This window comes from Nannobrachium achirus (assembly GCF_963921795.1).
Source record: "Nannobrachium achirus genome assembly, chromosome: 21".
NCBI lineage: Eukaryota > Metazoa > Chordata > Actinopteri > Myctophiformes > Myctophidae > Nannobrachium > Nannobrachium achirus.
The window spans coordinates 5442349-5466999 of NC_137828.1; the positions used below are offsets into that span (position 1 = coordinate 5442349).

The 24651-nt window shown below is 41.0% G+C and overlaps 1 protein-coding gene across 1 annotated transcript in view; it reads left to right on the forward strand.

Moving 5' to 3' along the window:
- LOC308307226 (protein disulfide-isomerase TMX3-like) overlaps window positions 1–24651 on the forward strand; it is a gene marked incomplete at its 3' end in the record, with an annotated part of 66676 nt that overhangs the window by 2359 nt on the left and 39666 nt on the right. The window contains exons 2-6 of the mRNA XM_080752399.1: window positions 1039–1102; window positions 6062–6101; window positions 9897–10020; window positions 18433–18478; window positions 23445–23525. Of these exons, the coding sequence (XP_080608525.1) occupies window positions 1039–1102; window positions 6062–6101; window positions 9897–10020; window positions 18433–18478; window positions 23445–23525 (355 nt within the window). The remainder of the gene's footprint in view (window positions 1–1038; window positions 1103–6061; window positions 6102–9896; window positions 10021–18432; window positions 18479–23444; window positions 23526–24651) is intronic.

The window sequence follows — 24651 nt, forward strand, 5'->3', positions numbered from 1 at the left end:
GGAGTGAGCAGGCCGCTTCTTATCACCTGACAGGGGGAGCTTTCCCGGTTGGACGTAGTGCATGGAAGGAACACGTTATTCCAACCAGTTCCTTTCCCCTCTATCAGGCGCCCCGGCTGGCCAGGGGGAGGCTTTATAGAGACCAGGATTACTGCATGTTTTTGTGAGGGTATCTACCCTAGGAGACACGGGGAGAACATGCAAACTCCACACAGAAAGGCCCTTTTACCAAAATCACCGTATTCTGATTGAGAAATGAAAAGCTATCAGTCTTGACAGCGCAGCATTCACGGCTAGATCTATCTGTGTAGCTGTACTATAAAAGTTCATGTTTTTACTTTACTTCATCATTCATTACAACCAAAGGCGCCTATAAGAAGGATAATCATCTGTGTAGCTGACCTATAAAAGTACTTGTTTATCATTCTTTTGCAACCAAGGCTAGGAAGAATAGGATTGACACAGTTTAGCCGAAGATGCTTCAGTTCAATTCAATTCAAAGGAGCTTTATTGGTGTGAGAAAACATACGTTTGCATCGCCAAAGCAAGTGTCAAAATGTAATAAAAACAGTTCAACATGGGGAACATAATATATACAGTTGGAGGGGGTACTGTATGCTCATGTTTATTCAGCTTTCACCGTGTTCACAGCTGTTTAAAAAGGACAGGTGCCATTAAAAACACTGCATTATTTAGCTGATTACAATATAAAACTTATAAATATAGAAATATAAAATGCATTTAGCCTACACAAAACTGGTGCACAAATGCTGCTAATGTTGTTGTTTCACATTTAACACTTGGGATGCCATTATTGTTGTAATTATTTGACTTAATTTTTTTATACAATTTTATTGTGGAAATAAATAGCCACTACTTTTTTTTTGAGTGTTTGAAACTATATGAACATTTCTCAACATGGAAACAATTATGACCATTATGCAAAATAACTGCGATTACCTCAAATAATTGCCATTAGAGGATTATGTAATGATTGCGACAGGCCTAACGGTTGCTTGTTTCCTCTGTCCCCTGCAGTGGTGGTGTCTCTCTTCTTCCTGGGATCCTCGGTGCTTGCAGTGGTGGAAGATCTGGATGATACGTAAGAGATGCTGTTTCTGTTTTTCTTTTTTTAAGATGTGTTTTGGGGCTTTTATGCCTTTATTGATAGGACAGCAGACTGACAGAGGACAGTAGACTGACAGGTCTTTATTGACAGGACAGTAGACTGACAGGCCTTTATTGACAGGACAGTAGACTGACAGGTCTGTATTGATAGGACAGTAGACTGACAGCTCTTTATTGATAGGACAGTAGACTGACAGGTCTGTATTGATGGGACAGTAGACTGACAGGTCTTTATTGATAGGACAGCAGACTGACAGGTCTTTATTGATAGGACAGTAGACTGACAGGTCTTTATTGACAGCACAGTAGACTGACAGGTCTTTATTGACAGCACAGCAGACTGACAGGAAATGGGCAAAGTGACACACATAAAAGGTAGTCGGGATAGGGAATCGAACCAGCGACATGCTGTCAGGCTACAATGAGCCTATGTCGTATGCGCCTGGGGGAGAGTGTATTTTGCAGGTCTTTTAGTCCGAGTGTTTTTTACGCATCTGGGTTAAGGCAGCGGAAGGTTGTGATTGGCTGCACGGAGGTGCCAAAAGTCGGGGGGACAAAGATACACCTAAACCTAACCTTAACCTCAGTAAAACTAACGCTGGTGAATGCTAACCTGGTGAAATGTTAACCTGATGAATGCTAACCTGGTGAAATGTTAACCTGATGAATGCTAACCTGGTGAATGCTAACCTGGTAAAATGTTAACCTGATGAATGCTAACCTGGTGAATGCTAACCTGGTGAAATGTTAACCTGATGAATGCTAACCTGATGAATGCTAACCTGATGAATGCTAACCTGCCGACACTGGTGAAATGCTAACCTGCCGACACTGGTGAAATGCTAACCTGCCAACACTGGTGAAATGCTAACCTGGTGAAATGCTAACCTGCCGACACTGGTGAATGCTAACCTGGTGAAATACTAACCTGTCGACACTGGTGAATGCTAACCTGGTGAAATGCTAACCTGCCAACACTGGTGAATGCTAACCTGGTGAATGTTAACCTGGTCTGATCAACGGGAGGTCGTCTCCACCTTAACTCAGTTGCTTTTTTGATACACTCGGCCTAAAAGACCTGCAGAAAACACTCTCCTGTGCGCCTGGACCGGTAGGCCAGCAGGCGCCCCTTCTGACAGTTTTTATGTCTTCCTGTCCTCACCTCAGCTTCCTTCCTGTAATAACGGTCACATGTTTTTTGTTGGCTGCAGATATCAGTGCTTGGTGAATAGCAGCAGCCAGCGTGTGTCAGCCATAGGCATAGGGCAGGGGTTTTCAAAGTGGGTGACGGGGCACCCTGGGGTGCCGTGATGCCAGTCCAGGGGTGCCGCAAGATAATTTGATAATATTTGGAATTCATCAATATCACTTCACTATGCTTAGTAAAACAGACCTGATTTGCACTGCACTTGATGAGTTATCTTTCCATCTATGACACCTCTCTTCACCAAAAATAGCAGATCTACAAGCTCACAACGCGTCACAAGCGCTGCGAGCTTGTAGATCGGCTATTTTTGGTGAACCTTCCCCCCCAGAATAGGCATGCTGGGGTTCAAGTTATTTCCAGTCAGTTCTGATGGAAACGGATATTTCTCCAATAGGATGTAAGATTCTAAAGATTAAAGGACAACTTTGTTTTTTTACAACAAGGGTTCATATTTTAGATTGTAATTAGAGAAAAGAAAAAGTGAGTGTTAAAATGTTTTCATTTGCTTCGTTCTATTGTTTTATCGCGTTTACCGTGTTAAAATGTGGGGCATGCGTACGCATGGGGGCATGTGTACAAGTGGCTAAATATGTCTTTTTAGACACAATAAGCCAGCAGTTTCTTTATTGTTATTTACAGTAACACGTTTAGCCCCCATAAGTCACATCCAACCATGTAAGGTTGCGTTGTATCTTGGGAATGGGCTTATTCTGTGTAAAATGACATATTAGCCACTTATACACATGCCCCCAGCCACTGAAATAAGAATCTCTAAAACAATAGAAAGAAGTAAATGAAATTATTTTAACACTCATCTTTTATATTCTTGAATTACAATCTAAAATATGAACCCTTGTTGTAAAAAACTAAAGTTGTCCTTTAACAGTGTAACTCAGGGGTGCCGTGGATGAAGTTATTTACAGGGGTGCCCTGAGTCTAAAAAAAGTTTGAAAACCCTTTGCATAGGGCGTTCATGATCAGTGGTGCTTTGGGATTTTTTTTCCCGGGCGGACGGTCATTTATTGACGTCACGTGCACGCGCGTGCACGTGCCTCTAGAGGCTATTTAGATAGAAAGAAAAAAAAACAATAGTTTTCTAGTCTTAATTACATTTGCATTGTTAGGCTACTTAAGATTTGATGTTCTACTTTCTTTTAATTCATTTATAAAATGAAAATACTGCAGTAGGATAGAGAAACAAAGTTTGCCTTGAACGAATCTCAAACACTAAATACCACAGTAATATGGAGCCATGTATGAGGACACTCACACATCGACACACATCACAGCTGGAAACCTATAGGTGTTAAAGTGGCTATATATCCATATGAATAGAGGCTTGAGGACGCTCACACATTCACCACTAGAAACCTGTTATGCAATAGTAGCCACTGATTAAAGTATTGCTTGTAGTTACCGCGGATTCGCGGGGTGGGGGGTTGTCGCGGCTCTCGCGGGGGGAGGGGGCGTATGCACGGCACGCGTTTACACGCTCGTGCACCGTTCGGTGCCGTCCGTGCGCGTGCATGTGGGGAAATTTTTCCGGCCACACGGCGTCCGGTCCCGTCCGGCCCCCAAAGCACTACTGGTAATGATTATGTAATTTTATGTGACAATTATTGTCACTCAAATAATCGTGATTAACAATTTTAATTGTGTTTTTTGTCGTTGACGATTACATTTCTATTTGGCTTGTAGGCTTTGAAGTTGCAAATGGCAGATATGATACATAGCCAAAATATACAAAGAAATTACTGACATATTTGACAACTTTATACTTGTAGATCTGCTATTTTCACTATATTTGAAAATGTTTGAAAATATATGAACATCTTTCAAAATGGCAACGAATATGACAGTAACTGGGATTATGTCAAATAATTGCGATTTGACGATTATTGCGACTGTCAGGTCACAGTCAGTTACTATCAAAACCTCCACTGGCAGTCTGTCCGTCACACATCACCTAACACTTTTACCCTACTCATATCTCCGCCACCGCTGCCCCGAAACATGCTAAACTTTGCACACACACTCCTTGGCTGCCAAACCACAACCCTCACATTTCTCACATGGCCCTCTTCTAGCGCCACCATGAGGCCGATTCTTGCAACACACATTTTTGGACACTGCTCCTACAAATTCTGCCCTAAAATCATGCAAAGCGGTACACAGTATCTCTAAAGTCATGTCATCAACATGGATCTGTCCCATTTCCCATATTCCCTCCTGATTGGCTACCATTGCCTTCGCCTAAAGTTTGTGTATGTGACCTGACGGTCGCTTATCTCCCGATTAGGGAGTCTTAATGGTCTAACAGAGTCCAGGATGAAGTGCTATTCACTTCACCGCGTTGTGGTTTCCTAGCTATCACCTAGGCTTTGTTATGTATTTTAGGTGATAGCTAGAAAACTACACCTTGGTGAAGTAAATAGCTCTTCACCCTGGACTCTGATAGAGTCTTACTGGTGTAATAATTGTGACAGGCTTATTTTTGTCCATTTGTATGTGCTCCTTACCTCCTTGTTTCCTTCCTTCCTTCCTGTAATGATGGTCACATGATGATCGTAGAGTCTTCAGTTTGTTGGCTGCATTGTGATTAACACAATTTTTATTGTGTTTTTGTCATTGACAATAACATTTCTGTTTGGCATTTAGGCTTTGAAGTTGCACATGGCAGATGTGATACATAGCCAAAATATACAAATAAATTATAGACATATTTGACAATTTATACTTGAAAAAATGTCAGTGGAAATAGCTGATCTTCTAGTAGATCTGCTGTTTCCACTGTTTTTGAAAATGTTTGAGCAACATTTTTCAACATGGCAACAATTATGACAAAATAATTGGGATTATTGGAACCGTCAGGTCGCAGTTACTATGAAAACCTCCACCGGCTCTCGGTCTGTCTGTCCGTCACACATCACACTTTTCCTCTACTCATATCTCTGGCTGTCGCTTATCTCCCGATTAGGGAGTCTTACTGGTGTAATCATTGTGACAGGCTTATTTCTGACAGTTTTTGTGTGCTCCTTACCTCAGTTTCCTTCCTTCCTTCCTGTAATGATGGTCACATGATGCCGAGTCTTCAGTTTGTTGGCTGCAAATATAAGCGTTTGGTGAATTGCAGCAGCAAGCGTGTGTCAGTCAGTCTTTTAAAGCTGCGTTTGCACCAAATAATACAGTTGCCAGTATCCTTTTCACCTGCAAAACATTCTGCATAACTTGCTGGAACTTAAAGGAGCTATAGTCAACTTTTTCATTGTAGGGCTGACACTTTGTTTACATCCTAGTCTATAGACTAGAATGTAATCAAAGTGTCGGTCTGACAATGGCCAAAATGATTATTTTATCATTATATTACGCTTTTTGTGGTAATTTTTGAATAGAAACACATATATGAAGCTTTTTTTTTTATAAAATATTTTTTTTCTGTGTTGCTTTTTTGGGGGGCTGTTGGGTTCTTATGAAAAGTTGCAATATAGTCCCATGTCATGTATTTGGAATGAAATTTCCTCTAATACGTGTCATAATAACTTTGCATTCGCCTCATCTGCATTTTGCATGGTTTACAATCCAATATGTGTATCTTGGAAAGATGTATTATAATTTGGATTAATACAATAACAGAGTGTGTCGGTTCAAATCGAGGCTAATACTGGTCAAAGCAGCACAACACAACTGTAACTTATGCAAACGTTTCTGTTCTTTTTTCCCCCACAGATTTAAAGACACCAGAGTTGATGATGTCTGGCTGGTGGATGTGAGTGACACGCGCGCACACACACACACACACACATGCACACTCAGACACACACACACACACACACACACACACACACACACACACACACACACACACACACACACACACACACACACACACACACACACACACACACACACACACCAAAACAAACTGGTCTAGGTCCATTCAGCGATGCTCTGCCCCATGGCACTGGCCCCGCTGTCTGCTTCATCCCGTACGGAAGTGGGGTGTTTGGGGGGTGAAGGAGGGGGGGTGGGTGTATGGGACGCGACCTGCCGTTTGCCAACGGGTCTGAGAGGCCTTAAGCTAGATGCAGAATAGATATTCCATGACCCACATTTAGAGTGAACATTTGTAACTCAAATCTTTTCTTCTGGGGGGGTTCCCTGGAACACATTATTTTGAGATGGGGGTCCGTGGACCAAACACATATCATTTTGGGGGTCCTTGACATGACAAAGTTTGAGAACCACTATAGCAACATACATTTTTATTCTTTCTTTTTTTTTTAAAGAAAACTGTCGAAGACATTTAGTAGGATCAGCCTATATCAGTGGTTCTCAAACTTTGTCGTGTGAAGGACCCCCAAAATGATATGTATTTGGTCGCGGACCCCCCATCTCAAAATATCTTGTTACAGGGACCCCCCAGAAGCAAAGAGTTTCAAATCTTGGAATATCTATTCTGCATCTAGCTTAGGGCCTCAGACCCGTTGGCAAACGCCAGGTCGTGTGTGTGTGTGTGTGTGTGTGTGTGTGTGTGTGTGTGTGTGTGTGTGTGTGTGTGTGTGTGTGTGTGTGTGTGTGTGTGTGTGTGTGTGTGTGTGTGTGTGTGTGTGTGTGTGTGTGTGTGTGTGTGTGTGTGTGTGTGTGTGTGTGTGTGTGTGTGTGTGTGTTTAGTGAATGATAAGTCATGCATGGAGGGTGAAGCCGGGGTGCTTTGTGAAGGGGTTTATATCAGAGCTCGTGGTGTCTGAGCCTCTGGCTCATCATATCTCTAGGGGAGTCCAAAGCGCGGCCCGGGGGGCCAAATGCGGCCCGAGGACACATTTTATACGGCCCACGGCTTCATTCCTAAATTGTACTATAAAACAACCCGCCAGCACCGTCAAACAAGAATATTTTATAGTATAATTAGTCAGGATTCCTTGTTCCTGTGTCTCATTCTGAAGGGGTCAAAGAAAGGATATCTCATTGTATTCTTTACCTTGCATGTCTGGTTACATTAATGTGAAATAGGGCTGAGTTATTTGTGTTTTGTTCAGATCGAGCACACACCTGACAAAAGTCCATTGATATTAAATATTGATCATGATATGTAAAATCGTTTAAATGCAATGCATTTTTACTGTATGTGACTTTGTTATGGTCTGACCCAAAGTACATTTTGTCAGGAGATGTAGTCTCCCTTGGGTGTTTTAATGTTTTCTAACGTGGCCCCCTTTGAAAAAAGGTTTGGACACCCCTGGTATATATAGCAACATAAAAGTTTTTTCTGAATGCCTACTGGATTTAGAAGGGATTTTTAGAATGGGCTTTTTTAATTGGTAAAAGTATCAATACTGCAATGTAGAAACACACTGTTACAAGTAAAGGCCCACATTCTAAATGTCCTTGAGTAAAAAGTACAGAAGTATTGGTATAAAAATGGAAATACCAAAAATGGAAAGTGCAGAATGTTTTTCAAAATGTCATCTGAAAGTTGCTAATGTAGCCTATGTTTGGTAATAACAATCAGAATCTACAAAGTAACTCAAGTTTAATTAATAATTAATAATAATTAATAATTGTAGTGGAGTAAAAAGTACAATATTTGCCTCTGAGATAGTAGTGGAGTAGAAGAAAAAGTACTGAAAATTGAAAATATTTCAGTAAAATAAATAAAAAAAATAAATTAAAATTAAAAAAAGTACAGTAAATATGCTCACTAAAGTTACTTTTAGTGAGTGAAATGTCTGGGGCTGAAGTCTGGTGCAACGCACATGTCCTGGACCTGGTCAGACGTAGGAGGGCCCCGGACAGGAGTAAATCCACAGAGCCTAGTCCTTCCAAGCACCAGATTTCCTTTCCCAGTCTCGGCAGAGTAGTTCTGGAGTGGTGGAGTGAATGGTCCTGTCTTTCCCTAGTGGGACTGATCGTGGGTAGCTACTGGGACGTAAGTCGGGACTTGATCAACCCCAGCTGGGTCACCCAGGTGAGGGGTATGATGTTGCGAGACCCGAAACCCAGATGAGCTTGGGCTACATCACTGAGGATACGTCCCAGGTGCATCCATGCATCCATGTTTTTTCGTTACACCACTGGTTCGGATGATTATTACACACAGAGTCTTGTCGTTTTTATGACTGCAGACTCCAAGCTCTGTCTCTCTTACTTGACTCGGAACATGTCAAGTAATAATAATAATAATAATAAAACTTTATTTGTATAGCACCTTTCATGACATGAAATGCAGCTCAAAGTGCTTTACAGAGCATAAAATGAAGCACACGTGCTTAACAGAGAAAAAGTAAATTAGAAATAAAAAATACATAAAAAAGAGATAAGTAAAATGATTACAATAAAGCAAGAAAAAATAAAGGCATAGAACATTGAAGAACAATTTCAGAGCCGTGCGGACGTCAATAGCAGCACAGGGATTAAAAAATTTAGCTAAAAGCAAGAGTAAAGAAATAGGTCTTGAGCTGTGCTTTAAAGCTATCCACCGAGGCTGCCTGTCTTAGGTGTAGTGGTAGTTTATTCCAAGCTGTCGGTCCATAGAAGCAGAAAGCTGCTTCACCATATTTTTTATATGTCATTGTTGGCACCTCAAGTAGGTCTGCACTAGAGGACCTGAGTGGGCGGGTTGGAACATATCTATGCAGGCAGTTATAGAGGTACGAAGGTGCCAGACCATTTAGAGCTTTATAAACAAGTAAAATAATTTTAAAATCAATCCTAAAAACAACCGGGAGCCAGTGTAGCGACGCTAAAACTGGAGTAATATGTTCTCTTATCTTAGTTTTTGTTAAAACTCTGGCTGCTGCATTTTGAACAAGTTGTAATCTGTCAGTTGTTTTCTTTGGCAGACCAGAGAGAAGTGCGTTGCAGTAATCAAGCCGAGAGAAAACAAAAGCGTGGATCAGTAGTCCAGATATCCTGCAACAGAAGCAGTTGTTCTGACCCAGAATAGAACATATTGTATGAGAGCGTAGAACAAAAGCCCAGACTGCAGATGAGGTTTTTGTCAGTTCGGCCTAGACGGTATGCTCAGATGAAACCTAAACAATTTACAATTTAGGCATTTATCAGACTCTTAATCCAGAGCGATTTACAATAAGTAAGGACTTAAAAGACGGGAGAGGAAAAAAGACAGGTGTTTTTGATGAATCTATCATGGTTAAAATGGAGTTTGAAGTTACAATGGGTTTGTATAGGAATGGGCCCTGGATGAGGAGTGTCTGATATAATGAATATCACATATCTAAATATTGTATAAAGCAAATTAAAATCTGTCCAGGGTGTTCACAAAAGCCAGAGTAGATGATAAAATGACCAAACAGCTACCACCTTCTTTTTAAAATTGGAATATCCCTTTAATAACATGACTGAAAAGCAGTGGATGTTGATGGGATGGTCTTTGAAACAGCGATTGTTTACCGAGATGCACGCGGCACCGAGATGCACGCGGCACCGAGTGCTGCACTGTGAGGTTGTAGATATGCTAGTTTTGAATTGGACATGATGCTGTGACAATGACAAGACTTGACTTTAGTCTAAACTAAATGTTGTTTGTTCTCTGCTCATGTAGTTCTATGCTCCGTGGTGCGGCTACTGTAAGAAACTGGATCCCATCTGGCTTGAAGTCGGTGCTGAGTTGAAGAGCTCTGGATCGCCGGTGCGAGTGGGGAAGATGGACGCCACCGCATATTCTGGTGAGGAGAAAAAAAACAACATCTTGTAAAGCCAAGTATTCTTTTGAGTCTTCCTATTATGCATGATATTATCATTCATAACTCAAGCTGGCCAGACAGACCGGTACAGTATATCATTCTGTTTGAACACGCTTTGGTGCAGAAACTCTGATCAGCCGAGTGAGCCGACCTTGAGCAGAACACTCTGCTGCATCTACAGCAGGGGTTCCCAAACTTTTTGGGCTCGGGGCACCCTATATATTTCATCCGAGGCACCCCTACATTATATTCTGAATTTTCACTCCCAGCACCTTTATATTTATTGCATATTTTAGCGATTTGTTTTTGCGAGGAAAACTAAATAATTAGAACTGACTGGAATAAGCTTTGCACTTCAGGTTTAAAATAATACTAAATATATTTTGAAGTGACCAAATAAATTCCAAATATAATCAATTCTTATCTCGCGGCACCCCTGGACTGCCGTCGCGTAGGGGTGGATATTGGCAAGAATCTCGCGATGCAATACATATCACGATACTTAGGTCACGATGCAATAGTATCAGGATATATTGCAAATCTTTGCGATGCAATACTATTGCGATATATCAGCTTTAAAAGCTGAAGGCGCTGCTCTAATGTTGTTGTTTTCGTCGTTTCCAGCCATTTTCTCGAGAGACCTCACTCACTGAACCTGTGAAGGGGAAGTAGCTACAGCGACATTTAGAGGCAGCGGAGTGTCAGTACCGGATTTCTACCATTGGTTCCTATGCATGGGAACATATTTTATTTTCCTCAAAAGTATCACGATACTATGGCCTGAAGTATCGATACAGTATTGCTAAATAAACTATCACGATGTATTGCCATATCGATTATATTGCCCACCCCTACCGTCGCGGCACCCCAGGGTGCCCCGTCACCCACTTTGAAAACCCCTGCTCTACAGTCTATTAAACAGTCATACAGCCAGAAGTGTTCTCTGTTCCTGTAGTATTGAGCATGTCTGTGTAGGTGAGAAACTGAAAATAAAGTTATACTTGATGTTTAACCACTTGAACCCCAGCATGCCTATTCTGGGGGGAAGGTTCACCAAAAAAATAGCCGATCTACAAGCTTGGTCATGAGAGTTGTCGTAGATGGAAAAATAACCCATCGGGGGGCACGGTGGCGCAGTCAGTAGTGCTGTCGCCTCACAGCTAGAAGGTCCTGGGTTCGATTCCCGCCGGGGGACACTGTGGGTGCTGGGGGCGTGTTCCCTCCTCCGCGTCATCAGTGCCCACACCCTAGGTGGGGTTGGCAAAAGGGCCTATCTGTGTGGAGTTTGCATGTTCTCCCCGTGTCTCCTAGGGTAGATACCCTCACAAAAACATGCAGTAATCCTGGTCTCTATAAAGCCTCCCCCTGGCCAGCCGGGGCGCCTGATGGAGGGGAATGGGACTGGTTGGAATAACGTGTTCCTTCCACGCGCTACGTCCAACCGGGGAAGCTCCCCCTGTCAAGTGATAAGAAGCGGCCTGCTCACTCCTCATGCATTGAAGGAAGCATGAGCTCAGTTCGGGGCCCTCCCCAGGTTGGCAGAGGGAGAGTAGAGCCCAGGATCACAGCTTAGGCAATTGGCACCGGGTGAAAAAAATGGGTTACAAAAATCGTGGGATAAAAATTTTAGAGAAAAATAACCCATCGAGTACAGTGCAAATCAGGTCTGTTTTACTAAGCATAGTGAAGTGATATTGACGTAGTGATATTGATGAATTCCAAATATCATAAAATGATCTCACGGCACCCCTGGACTGGCATCGCGGCACCCCAGGGTGCCTCGTCACCCACTTAGAAAACCCCTGGTGTAAACGGTCAGTCTGCTGTTTGAGGACAGGGTTCTCCTACAGAGCTGACCCCTGGGTGTCCATTACATTACATGGACCTGTTCTGTTTCCTCATGGGGTGCCACAGTACTGAACTGAACCGGTATAGCGAACCGAATGGCCCTGTATACCCAGGGGGCAAACCAGCCTTTTTTTAGGAAACCTGCATTTGCCCCGACATACAAAGTTGTCCACCAGAAATATTATCTATGACCCAGTAGGATCACAACCTATATGGACAACCCGGTCAATTTGTACAACAAAGTCCAATATGGCCGCCTTTAGTTTTAATGGGGGGTGAATAGGGCAAAATTTTAAACTGAGGGATATTTCCACGAAACTTCACAGGTTGATCAATGGTATACATATGAACATCTTTTGTATTGCAAGTTTCCATGAAATCCAATATGGCCGCCACAATATGGCCGCCATAATGTAAGGACCCAGAAAATAGGTTTTGCCTCTAACTTCTGAACCAGATGAGCTAGAAACGCAAACTTGGTGTCTATTTCATGGTGTCTGACCATGGGAGACTCAATGGAATAGCTAATTTCATTATTGGGTGTGTCTGGACCTTTATTGTGCATATTTGCAAGATGGTGGACTCCCAAAATAGAGCTTTAACATAATTTCTACCATGATTGTTGACTGCTTTTGCAAATACAAGCAATATGAATCCATTTGCTAAGATTTATGGCACAGAAGGGACTTATACCTGTATTATTCTTGAGTTTGCATGTTGTCAAAATGGCTGTAAACGAGATATTATATTTCCTGTCCGATTCTACTGTATGTAGTTGTAGCAATGACTTCAGAAAGTTCAGATAAAATCAGAGACCAAAACAATGTATCTTAGAAATTATTTTTTAATTAAAAAAAAAAAGAAAAAAAGAGAGAGATTATCTCAATGAAATGAATGCAAATGCCTTTTTGGGTCTTTCACACATAGACATGCACATGCTTTCCAACAACTTCAGCTTCAGGGAAATTATAATGAACACATGATTAAAACAGGCTGCATTATAATGCAAATAATTGCTAGTCACTATCAGTGTCATGTGTACCTATCCTGCTGCATCTTGTCTCCAGTCCTTGGCAACGACACCCCAAGTAGCATGCAATTCCCTTCTTCGCACATGAACAGTTTTTCTGGCAGCCTTTGATACAGCTACATGATATTGCCTTGTCCATTGATATAGGCCAGGCTGGCTCTGTAGATGGACAGGGGACTGCCTTCCCATCACTGAGAGACCATCCATATTTCAGTGAAGCAAGGGATGTCTGGCTTCGCGATGTGTGCAGTTTTATCTATTATGGCTGCTAGAGCAGCTCTTTTCAGGTGCAGGCCAAAGGCATTTTCTGTAGGTGGCAGCAGCTTCAACAGAGTTGATCGGTTATTTAGGAACTTGTACACTCTCAGCTTTGCCAGGTCAAAGTCCTCCGAATGGTCAGCTTTTGATGCATATACAGCTATTGTGAGGTCTCTAGCCTGATTCTTGACATCCTCTGAGAGGGAATAAGAGGAATTTTCACCAAACTCCTGAAGTGCAGGGAGATCTAGACCCATGCTGGTCTTGAACCATGCCTTCTTTCCAGTGAAAAGGGGATAGCTGGTGGTAGCTCTGCCACTCAGGCTGTGAATAAAGGGCAGGGCACGACACTGTGCGAGTCCAAGGGCTGAGACCATGTGATGGATAGGAAGATATGCATCCTGCTCTGTTCTCACCCACAGCTCTGGAAGGTCTAGGAGGTGGGTGGCAGCATGATATAGGCACATGATGATGATGTCTGTGTCATTAGCATGGATGACAACTCTGTCAACTTTTTGAGCCTGGTAAAGAACACAGACATCATACACTTTTGCTGTGACCGGTACAGTGGACCCTGTCTTAAGACAGCTGAGCAGGAACACAGGTATGTCTTTTGCAGGTATTCAAAACCTGCAAAAGAATATGAAGTCTCTGCACAATATACAGCTCCTGATCCTCAAGAGTTTTTTGCTGTCTCTGAAAACAAAGCAAACCTTTCCTCTGTGAAGAATGGTGTCAAAATGAGACACTTAAGTCTGCTCTTGGTACAATTCATCTTTACCTGAGTGGAGGATTTAAAGAAGAGACAAGGAGTGTGGTGATCAAGGAGGGGTGTGTTGTTGATGTCCCTGCACTAGAGTCAACACAACAGGAGGCCGACACAAGGGTAATTCTACACACCATCTACAGTGTCCAGGCTCACAAAGTTGAAAGAGTTGTCATCCATGCTACTTGGGGTGTCGTTGCCAAGGACTGGAGACAAGATGCAGCAGGATAGGTACACATGACAGTGTTAGTGACTAGCAATTATTTGCATTATAATGCAGCCTGTTTTAATCATGTGTTCATTATAATTTCCCTGAAGCTGAAGTTGTTGGAAAGCATGTGCATGTCTATGTGTGAAAGACCCAAAAAGGCAGTTGCATTCATTTCATTGAGATAATCTCTCTCTTTTTTTCTTTTTTTTTAATTAAAAAAAATTTCTAAGATAGATTGTTTTGGTCTCTGATTTTATCTGAAGTCATTGCTACAACTACATACAGTAGAATCGGACAGGAAATATACTATCTTGTTTACAGCCATTTTGACAACATGCAAACTCAAGAATAATACAGGTATAAGTCCCTTCTGTGCCATAAATCTTAGCAAATGGATTCATATTGCTTGTATTTGCAAAAGCAGTCAACAATCATGGTAGAAATTATGTTAAAGCTCTATTTTGGGAGTCCACCATCTTGCAAATATGCACAATAAAGGTCCAGACACACCCAATAATAAAATAAAATTAGTCTCCCATGGTCAGACACCATGAAATAGACACCAAGTTTGCGTTTCTAGCTCATCTGGTTCAGAAGTTAGAGGCAAAACCTATTTTCTGGGTCCTTACATTATGGCGGCCATATTGTGGTGGCCATATTGGATTTCATGCAAACTTGCAATACAAAAAATGTTCATATGTATACCATTGATCAACCTATGAAGTTTCGTGGAAATATCCCTCAGTTTAATTTTTTGCCCTATTCACCACCCATTAAAACTAAAGGTGGCCATATTGGACTTTGTTGTACAAATTGACCGGGTTGTCCATATAGGTTGTGATCCTACTGGGTCATAGATAATATTTCTGGTGGACAACTTTGTATGTCGGGGCAAATGCAGCACACCTTCCTTTGCCCCCTGGGTAGTACCCAACCGAACAGCCCATACCCAATGAACCAACTTTCTTAATTTTTTGGGGTGTGGCCACATAAAAACATAATTTTAACTCATTCTGTACACTTTTTTTTAGAGAAAATCTTCCTCCTAGTACGGGGGTCAGCAACCCGCGGCTCTTTAGCGCCACCCTAGTGGCTCCCTGGAGCTTTTTAAAAAATGTATGAAAAAGATGGGGGGAATTTTTTTTATTTTTTGTTTTAACGTTTTTTTTTATCATCACTGTCGTGCAGAAACCTTGTATCTCCAAGTTTCACATTTTTATGTTTTTTTTTTTCGCAAAGTAAAGCCCTGCTTCATACAAGACTGACGCACAAAAGTAGTGAAAACAGCAGATCTACAAGCACACAACGCCTCGCACCGCGAGGCGTTGTGTGCTTGTAGATCGGCTGTTTTCACTAGTTTAGTTCATTTTTTAAATGATAAATACAAAACGAAGTTTTGGACTTACAAGGTTTCCACCCGACAACAACGATTTATAAGGCTTTTATAATTTTTTGCGGCTCCAGACAGATTTGTTTTGGGGTTTTTTGGTCCAATATGGCTCTTTCAACATTTTGGGTTGCCGACCCCTGACCTAGTACAATCATAATAACTGATTATCTTGTTTTAGGGGGGAAACAAATGATTGCACCCCATCTTTAAAATTAACTGAACATTTTGGATTCTTTATTTTTTCATTTTCAATTTTTAACTGTACCGAAACCGTGAGCCAAAAACCGAAATACGAACCGAACCGCGGGCTGACTGGACCGTGGCACCCCTATGGACAGGGTTTCCCTACAGAGCTGAACCCTGGGTGTCCATTACGTTGTGGACCTGTTGTTTCCTCACATGACATGCAGCCTCTTTGTTTGAACACAGCTTAACCCTGCAAGGCCCAGCGTTGCTTTTTGGCAACGTTTTTTAAATCATTTTTTAAAAAATGTTATAATTCGTTTTCCTGTTCTTTTTTCACATTAACATCACCATTAAATCCTATTGTTTAGTATGACAATGCCATTGGCCAGGATATTTGCATATAAATACCCCCCACAGAGAAGGACATTCACACCTCCCAGAGAAGTTGAAATTCCAGCGTCTGGACGAACAACATCTCACTTTTTAACTGAAGCTATTCCTCACTAAAACACAAGTAAAATGCCTGTAATATTGTTTTTCGTGATCATTAGAATGTCTAGAACATGTACATATGTTATTATTGTGAAAAATATCCCCAAAATGCAATGATTTATCGCTATAAAACCTTACAAAAACATTATTAATTTTTTAACATGACATTTTCCTGTGATTAGGACTCCTAAAACACCATCTGATTTTTTAATTTTTTTTTTTACCAGTAGAAATTAATTCGGGCCTTGCAGGGTTAAAGTCCTGGCTTCACTTCTACTAGACTTTCTCATTCAGAGCCCACATTAAATATTAAAACAGAGAAAGCATCCGTGTTGTTTTAGAGTTGAGCTAATAGACAGTATACTGTATACACGTAGCAACATAAGATCTTTAGAACGCATGATTGATTAATGATTATTTTATCAGACAAAAATGGAGAACAGTAAAAGTATGGTCAATACAATTGAAATGTAGTACAGTACAAGTACAGTTAAAGGACAACTTTAGTTTTTTACAACAAGGGTTCATATTTTAGATTGTAAATAGAGAAAAGAAAAAGTGAGTGTTAAAATGATTTCATTTGCTTCGTTCTATTGTTTTATTGCGTTTACCGTGCTAAAATGTGGGGCATGCGTACGCATGGGGGCATGTGTACAAGTGGCTAAATATGTCTTTTTAGACACAATAAGACAGCAGTTTCTTTATTGCTATTTACAGTAACACTTCTAGCCCCCATAAGTCACATCCAACCATGAAAGGTTGCGTTGTATCTTGGGAATGGGCTTATTCTGTGTAAAATGACATATTTAGCCACTTGTACGCATGCCCCCAACCACTGAAATAAGACTCTCTAAAACAATAGAAAGAAGTAAATGAAATCATTTTAACACTCATCTTTTATATTCTTTTATTACAACCTAAAATATGAACCCTTGTTGTAAAAAACTAAAGTTGTCCTTTAAACACCCTGCCTAAAAGGAACATCCCAAATAAGACCATGGATTTAGAACAGATAGGGCTGTCACGATTATGCCATTTTATGATCATATGGCATAGCTCGAAATGTAGAGAAACCGTCATTAGAGAACAAAGGGTTCCCAGTTCGAATCCGGGCTCCCCCTGAGTTAAAGGAGCTATAGTCAACTTTTTCTTGAAAAACAGATGCTAAAATAAAAAGAATGTTTCGAAAATATTTTATAAAAAAAACAAGCTTCATAATATTATATGTGTTTCTATTAAAAAATGACCACAAAAAGCGTAAAATAATGATAAAATAATCATGTTGGCCATTGTCAGACTGACTCTTTGTTTACATTCTAGTCTATAGACTAGGATGTAAACAAAGTGTCGGCCCTACAATGGAAAAGTTGACTATAGCTCCTTTAATGTCTTATATTTCGGCCGCAAAGCTGGATATTTTTTAAACCGGATAAATAAGTGAAGACATTGAAAAATATCCGATTCACTGGATCCATGTAGACAGGGAACCCAGATATCCCTGAAGGCTTTACTGTGTGTGTGCTTGTTAGACCTAGATATCTTTGTCGTGTGGACCTAGATATTTTTCTATGTGGATATCTGAAAAACCAGGATATATGAAAAATCCAGCTCCGTGTAGCCATGGCCTTAGAGTCCTTGAGCAAGACACCCCTAGTTGCTCCCGGTGAGCAGGTTGGTGCCTTGCATGGTTTCCTCTGCCATCAGTGTATGAATGTGTGTGAATGGGTGAATGTAATGCACTATTTATGTAAAGCGCCTTGGATAAAAGCGCTATATAAATGCACCATTTACCATTTTAACATGACAACTAATTGTCACTCAAATAATTGTGATTAACCATTTAATTGTGTTTTTGTTGTTGGCAATTACATTTCTGTTTGGCTTTTAGGCTTTGAAGTTGTACATGGCAGATATGACACATGACCTAAATATACAAATAATTTAGTGGCATATTTGACAACTTTAGTTGTCAAATGTTCTTTAAAAAAAGAACATTGATAGTGGAAACAGCTGACAATTCGTCACAACCAGTTTCTCAACCAGTGTGCCGCGGACCTTTGGTGTGCATGCCCTTTGAAATGCTTTGATGTGTCCTTTGACATTTGACAGTAAAGTCACAATTGACATGGTCAGAGTTAAAGTGACAGTAACCATGAGGATTCTTCTGTGCTGCTCATAGCCTGTCTGAGTTGATTTATTTTCTATTTTTGCAGGCATTGCATCAGAGTTTGGTGTTCGTGGCTACCCTACAATAAAACTGTGAGTATCATTAACAGCTTTACTGATGTCTCTAAAGTCACTGTCTTATGATGTACATTTGAACCTTTGATAAAAATAAATAATACAAATAATTTGACATTGAATTAATTAAAGGCATTGAGTTCAATGCATTTAAACTATTTTGTTTTAGATGTATTAAAAGTCCTTAAATTGTCGATTTAGAAATGTGCAGATACCCTCTACACACTTAAACTTTATGTTGGCTTGTTCACTGTTGAGTGAGAAAACAATGTTTCACATTAAGTTGATCATCTGGGGACCCCCTCAAAACAATGTAGGGACCCACCTGGGGGTCCCAACCCACAGGTTGAGAACCACTGGTAAAGGAGTAACAGGTCTAAATGGGATGAGGACAAAAGGAAGTCTTACAATGTGTGATGTTGCATAAAGACATACCCTTGTCTCTCTCTCCTCCTGCCTTGTATTCTCCCCTGGGCTTTTCTCTTATGAATGATAATGTCAGGTGAATACCCTCTATGCTTTTAGAGTGCAATGTATTGAAACCATAGAGTTATAATAAGAATAGAGAGGACACAGATATCCCCGCCCGTCCACTTGCATTGAGTTGCTCACCCAGCGCATGAGGCGTTTTCACCCCTCCTTCCGGCTAGTAAAACCGTGACGTAGTGGGGCCACTGTGACGCATTTTTCGTCATAATTTGTGTTCATGGACGCGCTTCATGAATGAGCTCTTCCGGTATGAACGCGCGTCAATACAAAGAAGCCTAGACGCGTGTTCATGTGAGTAGACCCAACTGCAGTACCTCAAAACGGCCAACATGTCCATTTGGTTTCAGGGCGCCCCCAGGGTTCTGGGGGCTTGATTGAAACTCTATACCGAGTACCGAGTGCCGCGCTGCGAGCTTGTAGATCTGCTATTTTGAAAAATCTTGACATTCTTTGCAAATCTTTGAATATATCAAAACATTTTGTAGAATCGGGTCAAAAAATATTCAAAGACTTGCACAAATGTTCACCATCTTTCAAGAAATAGCAGACCTACAAGCTCTGCTATTTTGTAATAGTTAAAAGCATACACTAATGGTTGAAGTAACGATAGGGATGCTGACAGGGGCAGACCTTAGAGACATCCTTATTCAGAAATACCCCCACTGAGGTTAGGGTTTAGGTTAGGGTTAGGTGACACCTCCATTTAGAATAATGGAAGTCAATCTTCTGAATAGCAATGTTTCTGAATAGAGATGTGTAACCGATGGTGACAAACCCTTGTCTCTCCTGCTGCCTTGTGTTCTCCTCTGGGCTTTGCTCTGATGAAGGCTCCTTGAGGGAACTCATCCTCCAGGGACTCTGCTGTTGTTGTCAAATATCCAGGACCTCCACAACAGCAACATAAACTAATTGTCCTTTATAGTGTTATTGCATCGCATGTTGTTATAAAATGTCATATCACGATTAGTGTGACAAAATAAATCATGATTTACGATAATCAACATCCATTATCCTGGGGCGGAACATTTGCCAAAAAAATAGCAGATCTACAAGCTACGTGACGCGTTGTGAGCTTGTAGATCGGCTGTTTTTTGGCAAAGAGATTTGAAAAGACTGTATCAAGTACGTTATTCCCAGGTCTGTTTTACCAATTATCGAGGGTTTAGGTGGCACTGGATTTGCAGCTCGGGAAATAAAAGGTAAATTGTCAGTGTCAGTGTTTTTTTAATCACTATAGTATAAACGATATTAACGATTATTGCCCCATCCTTTGCAAACCACTTGTCTGATCAGCGGCAAATGTCATGTTCACACTACCAGTAGTAATAACAGGGTTCCCACGGTCATGAAATTCCTGGAAATATTTTGAAATTAGAATGTTTCCAGTACTGGAAAAGTGTTGGAATTGATCAAAGGTCCTGGAAGGTCCTGGAAGAATAGCAATGCATTGTCTTTGGTTATTGATTTTGTTAATAACTCTGAAATGACAAATGTAACATTGGCCAAATTGTCAAATATTAGAGGCAGAAATTGTGAAAATAGCAGATCTACTTGTGAGCATGTAGATCGGCTATTTTCACAATAAAACCGTGTTGTACAAAATTCCTCAACTCGTAGTGCTCGTCAGCGTCCCCAGTTCAAATATGATTATTTCGGGGGTCACGGCCTGAAAAGGTTGAGAACCACTGGCATACACTACCTGTCTTTGGGCATTGCGCATACTGTAGGAGTAAGCGACCTGTTATGAGCTGAATTATTGTTTAGTCCTGGAAATTGGGTTAAATATTCTGGAAAAGTTTTGAAAAAGTTTTGGAAATTAATTGGTAAAAATGGGTGGGAACCCTCTAATAAAAGTTCTCAGTCTTGGGGACTGATTTCAGTCTTGAGGATTCTATAGGGGCTGTTTCTGAGATCAGTGCAGATCTGCAATTTTTTTTTTTTAAATAAGGGGGAGGTGTTGCGATGGCGCCGGCGTGAATGACAAACTCGTCAAAACGCTAGTCAGGTGATCTCCAAACTAAATAGGACAGGGGTCTTCAACGTTTTCAGGCCAAGGACCCCTTAGCTGAGAGAGAGATGAAGCAGGGACCCCCACAACCTGTTCATAGATTCCATATAGTTTCATCGTTTGACAGCACAATCATCAGTGTATTTTGGATTCATGTCAATTTGTATTTTCAGATATTTAACCACTTGAACCGTCAATACTTAATAAACTTGACCTTTCACTCTGTACTTAGTGTGCTCTTTTCCCCTCTACACCAAATGCTCTTTGCCGATCTACAAGCTCACAACAGCTTGCAGCGCGATGCGTTGAGCTTGTAGATCTGCTATTTTTGGCTAAAGTTCTCTGAATATTGACGTTAGGGTTCAAGTGGTTAATATAAAAAAAGGAGAAAAAAAATCCATCAAACAAAGATTTGAAGGGCCCCCTGTAGTAACTCTGAGGACCCCCTGTTGAAGACCCCGGAAATAGCTGTTATATCCCTGTGTACATTTCATATGCTTTTTTTGGCAGCTTGATCGTAAAGGATGATGAGGTCTTTCATATCTTAACACATACTATTGTTACATTCAAACTTTGTTATAGAGTGTTTAGATTGTCCACAGTGGACAGTATTCCCACATTTATGTTAACTTTAACAACGTACAGGCCTCATTAGTGAGTTGCTGCTTTCCCCCTGGTGTGCAGTTGCCTTCATTTCTTTCTTTTTTAAAACAGTAATTTATGATTGTGTTCAGAACCCAGCTGCACCCCCTGGTGGTGACTTGACAGAACTGCTCATCAGACATGACAGCAAGTTTAATCATCCTCCTCCCATCATAATGAGGCTCCCTGTACGCTTTTTACCCTACAAAAAACTCATTTGTAGGAAACTGCCGACAGGATCTCACAACAAGGTTCGTCATCAGGGACGTGCTGGCCATTGGGAAAAGCGGGACAACTCGCGAACGGCCGGTTCATTCCCGGCCGGTCCAGGCCAGCCATTAGGAAAATAAATACAAAATAAAATGTCGGCCTTCGTTCCATTTTGGGGGCATGGGCGGCCAACAAAGTAAATCGTCACTGTCGGGCAGAAACCTCGTATCTCCAAGTTTCAAATTTGTAATTATTTACGCAAAGCAAGGCCCTGCTTCATCATACAAGGCCGTCACACAAAAGTAGTGAAAACAGCAGATCTACAAGCACACAACGCCTCGCGGTGTGTGCTTGTAGATCGGCTGTTTTCTCTAGTTTAAATCATTTTTAAAATGATAAATACAAAACAAACTGTTTTGGACATACAAGGTTTCCACCCGACAACAACGAAATATAACTCATGTAATTGGCCCACTAGCTTGTCACTTTGTCACAAATCTTTGAGTAGCAGCAGCAGCGCTATAGAGAGAGATCTCTCTCTATAGCGCGCAATGAGGGCCTCTACAACTCTTTTTCCCGGGCTGAATCAGGGGCCCAGGACGTCCCTGTTCGTCACATTAAACCAAGTGAAATGACGAAGCGTTCCCAGACAGACTACAGGAGACCATCAGTTCTTCTCTTCCCCAGGACAATAGAAAGATAAAGACTTCCACCTCTTTGTGTCTCCCATGAGCTCATTAAATCTCTGCTGTGGTGATGATGATGATGCAACCATGGCAGTCATGGCTGAAACTCCCCCTTCTCGCTTGTATAAATCACCTCGTTAATGTGTTCTGCTCAACATAGGAGAACAAGTCTCCCGTTACTTTAATTAGTTGGTTAGTTACCGGTAGTTGTTTGTTAGTTAGCTCCCTTGTTTTCACAGCTGTACCGAGGGAAATGGAAATAGAACTTTGTCTTTAGGATGTGATCATGTTCAATATGGCGTAGAGTACAGCCTACAATCCCCCAGAGCATCTTATTTTAGAAACGGCTTGTTGCTCAGTTTAGACACACTAGTGTTTAAAAAGAGCTCTTTTACCTGCTACAGATATTGACAATGATTAGTGTTTTGATGATCATGATTGAGATGAGGAGAGTTTTGATTAGTGTGATTTTCTTTTTTGCTGTGGCCTTTGTTTCCTTTGATACCCTTGTGTTTTGTCACACAGTATGTGAAGCAGTTCCACAGCATAGATTCTCACACTAAATTATTATTAATTCCTCGCCTCCTTGAGTGGCATAAAACCCTGAATACTAGTATCACAATGAAGTGATCTTCCTTATGCTTTTTCTCCCTACACTCCCTCTCTCCTTTATCTTTTCTCACTCTGTCTCTCTCTCTCTCTCTCTCTCTCTCTCTCTCTATCTATCTATCTATCTATCTATCTATCTATCTATCTATCTATCTATCTATCTATCTATCTATCTATCTATCTATCTATCTATCTATCTATCTATCTATCTATCTATCTATCTCTCTCTCTCTCTCTCTCTCTCTCTCTCTCTCTCTCTCTCTCTCTCTCTCTCTCTCTCTCTCTCTCTCTCTCTCTCTCTCTCTCTCTCTCTCTCTCTCTCTCTCTCTCTCTCTCTCAGGTTAAAGGGTGATCTGGCCTATAACTACAAGGGTCCGAGAACAAAAGACGACATCATGGAGTTCGCCAACAGGGTGGCGGGGTAAGTGGAAGCGTTCCATTTCTTCCAACATCAACATAAAAGCCTTTCATGTATAATGCGTCAACAAATACAAACTAGACTAAAATGTTTAGATGGGGATTAGTAGAGAAGAGATCCAGTAGGACTAAATGACAAGTCATTTTATGTTTCGTTGCACTTTGTTGCGACGCCTTGTGAGCTTGTAGATCAGCTATTTTCAGCGCGCAACCGAGTGTAACATCTGCCATTATGACGCCATCAAGGCAACGCCAAAATATTTTCTTTTGTTGACAAAGTCGACTAAAATCGTATGATATTTAGTCAACTACAAACTAGACTAAAACTGAAACTTTTCAGATGACTAAAACTAAAAATAAATGTTTTATTCAAAATACTATGATCAAAATCTGCGTGCAAAATCATCACTGAATCCCTGTTCTGTGTTCTGTCTTTCTGAGTCTTCTTCCTACCTCTGTATCATCAGAGCCATAGCCCTGGGACCACCCAGGGGGGTCCCCACGTTATTTTGGAGGATTCCCAGATGATTAATGTGCAACATAACTGTAAACAAACCAACATACAGTTTACGTGTATAGAGGGTATCTGCACATTTCTAAAGGGACAATTTAAGGACTTTTTAATACTTCTAAAATTACAAATTAAACATTGGCCAAATTGTCAAATATTAGAATCAAGCAACATTGTGAAAATAGCAGATCTACATGCTCACAACGCCGTTGTGATCATTTAGATCTGTTATTTTCACAATAGAACTGTGTTATACAAAATGTAATGCCTCAACTCTTAGTGCTCGTCAGGGTGGGGGGGAGCCCCAGTTAAAATATGATTATTTTGATATAGACCCATGACTGAAGACTTGATCAAAAGCCTGGCTCCTTATTTGAGCAAGTAACATGGATCCCCCACTAGGTGGCACCATAATTCCATACTGTAAGAGAGGGCCCAAGCAGAGAGCCTCTCTGCCTGTATCTATTATGCATCTAGCTTTGGGCAAGACCCAATTTCAGAGCGATAATTTTTTTACTCAAATCATTGCTTATGGGGGTCCCTGAAACAACATATTTTGAGATGGGGGTCCACGGCCAAATACATATCATTTTGGGGGTCCTTGACATGACAAAGTGAT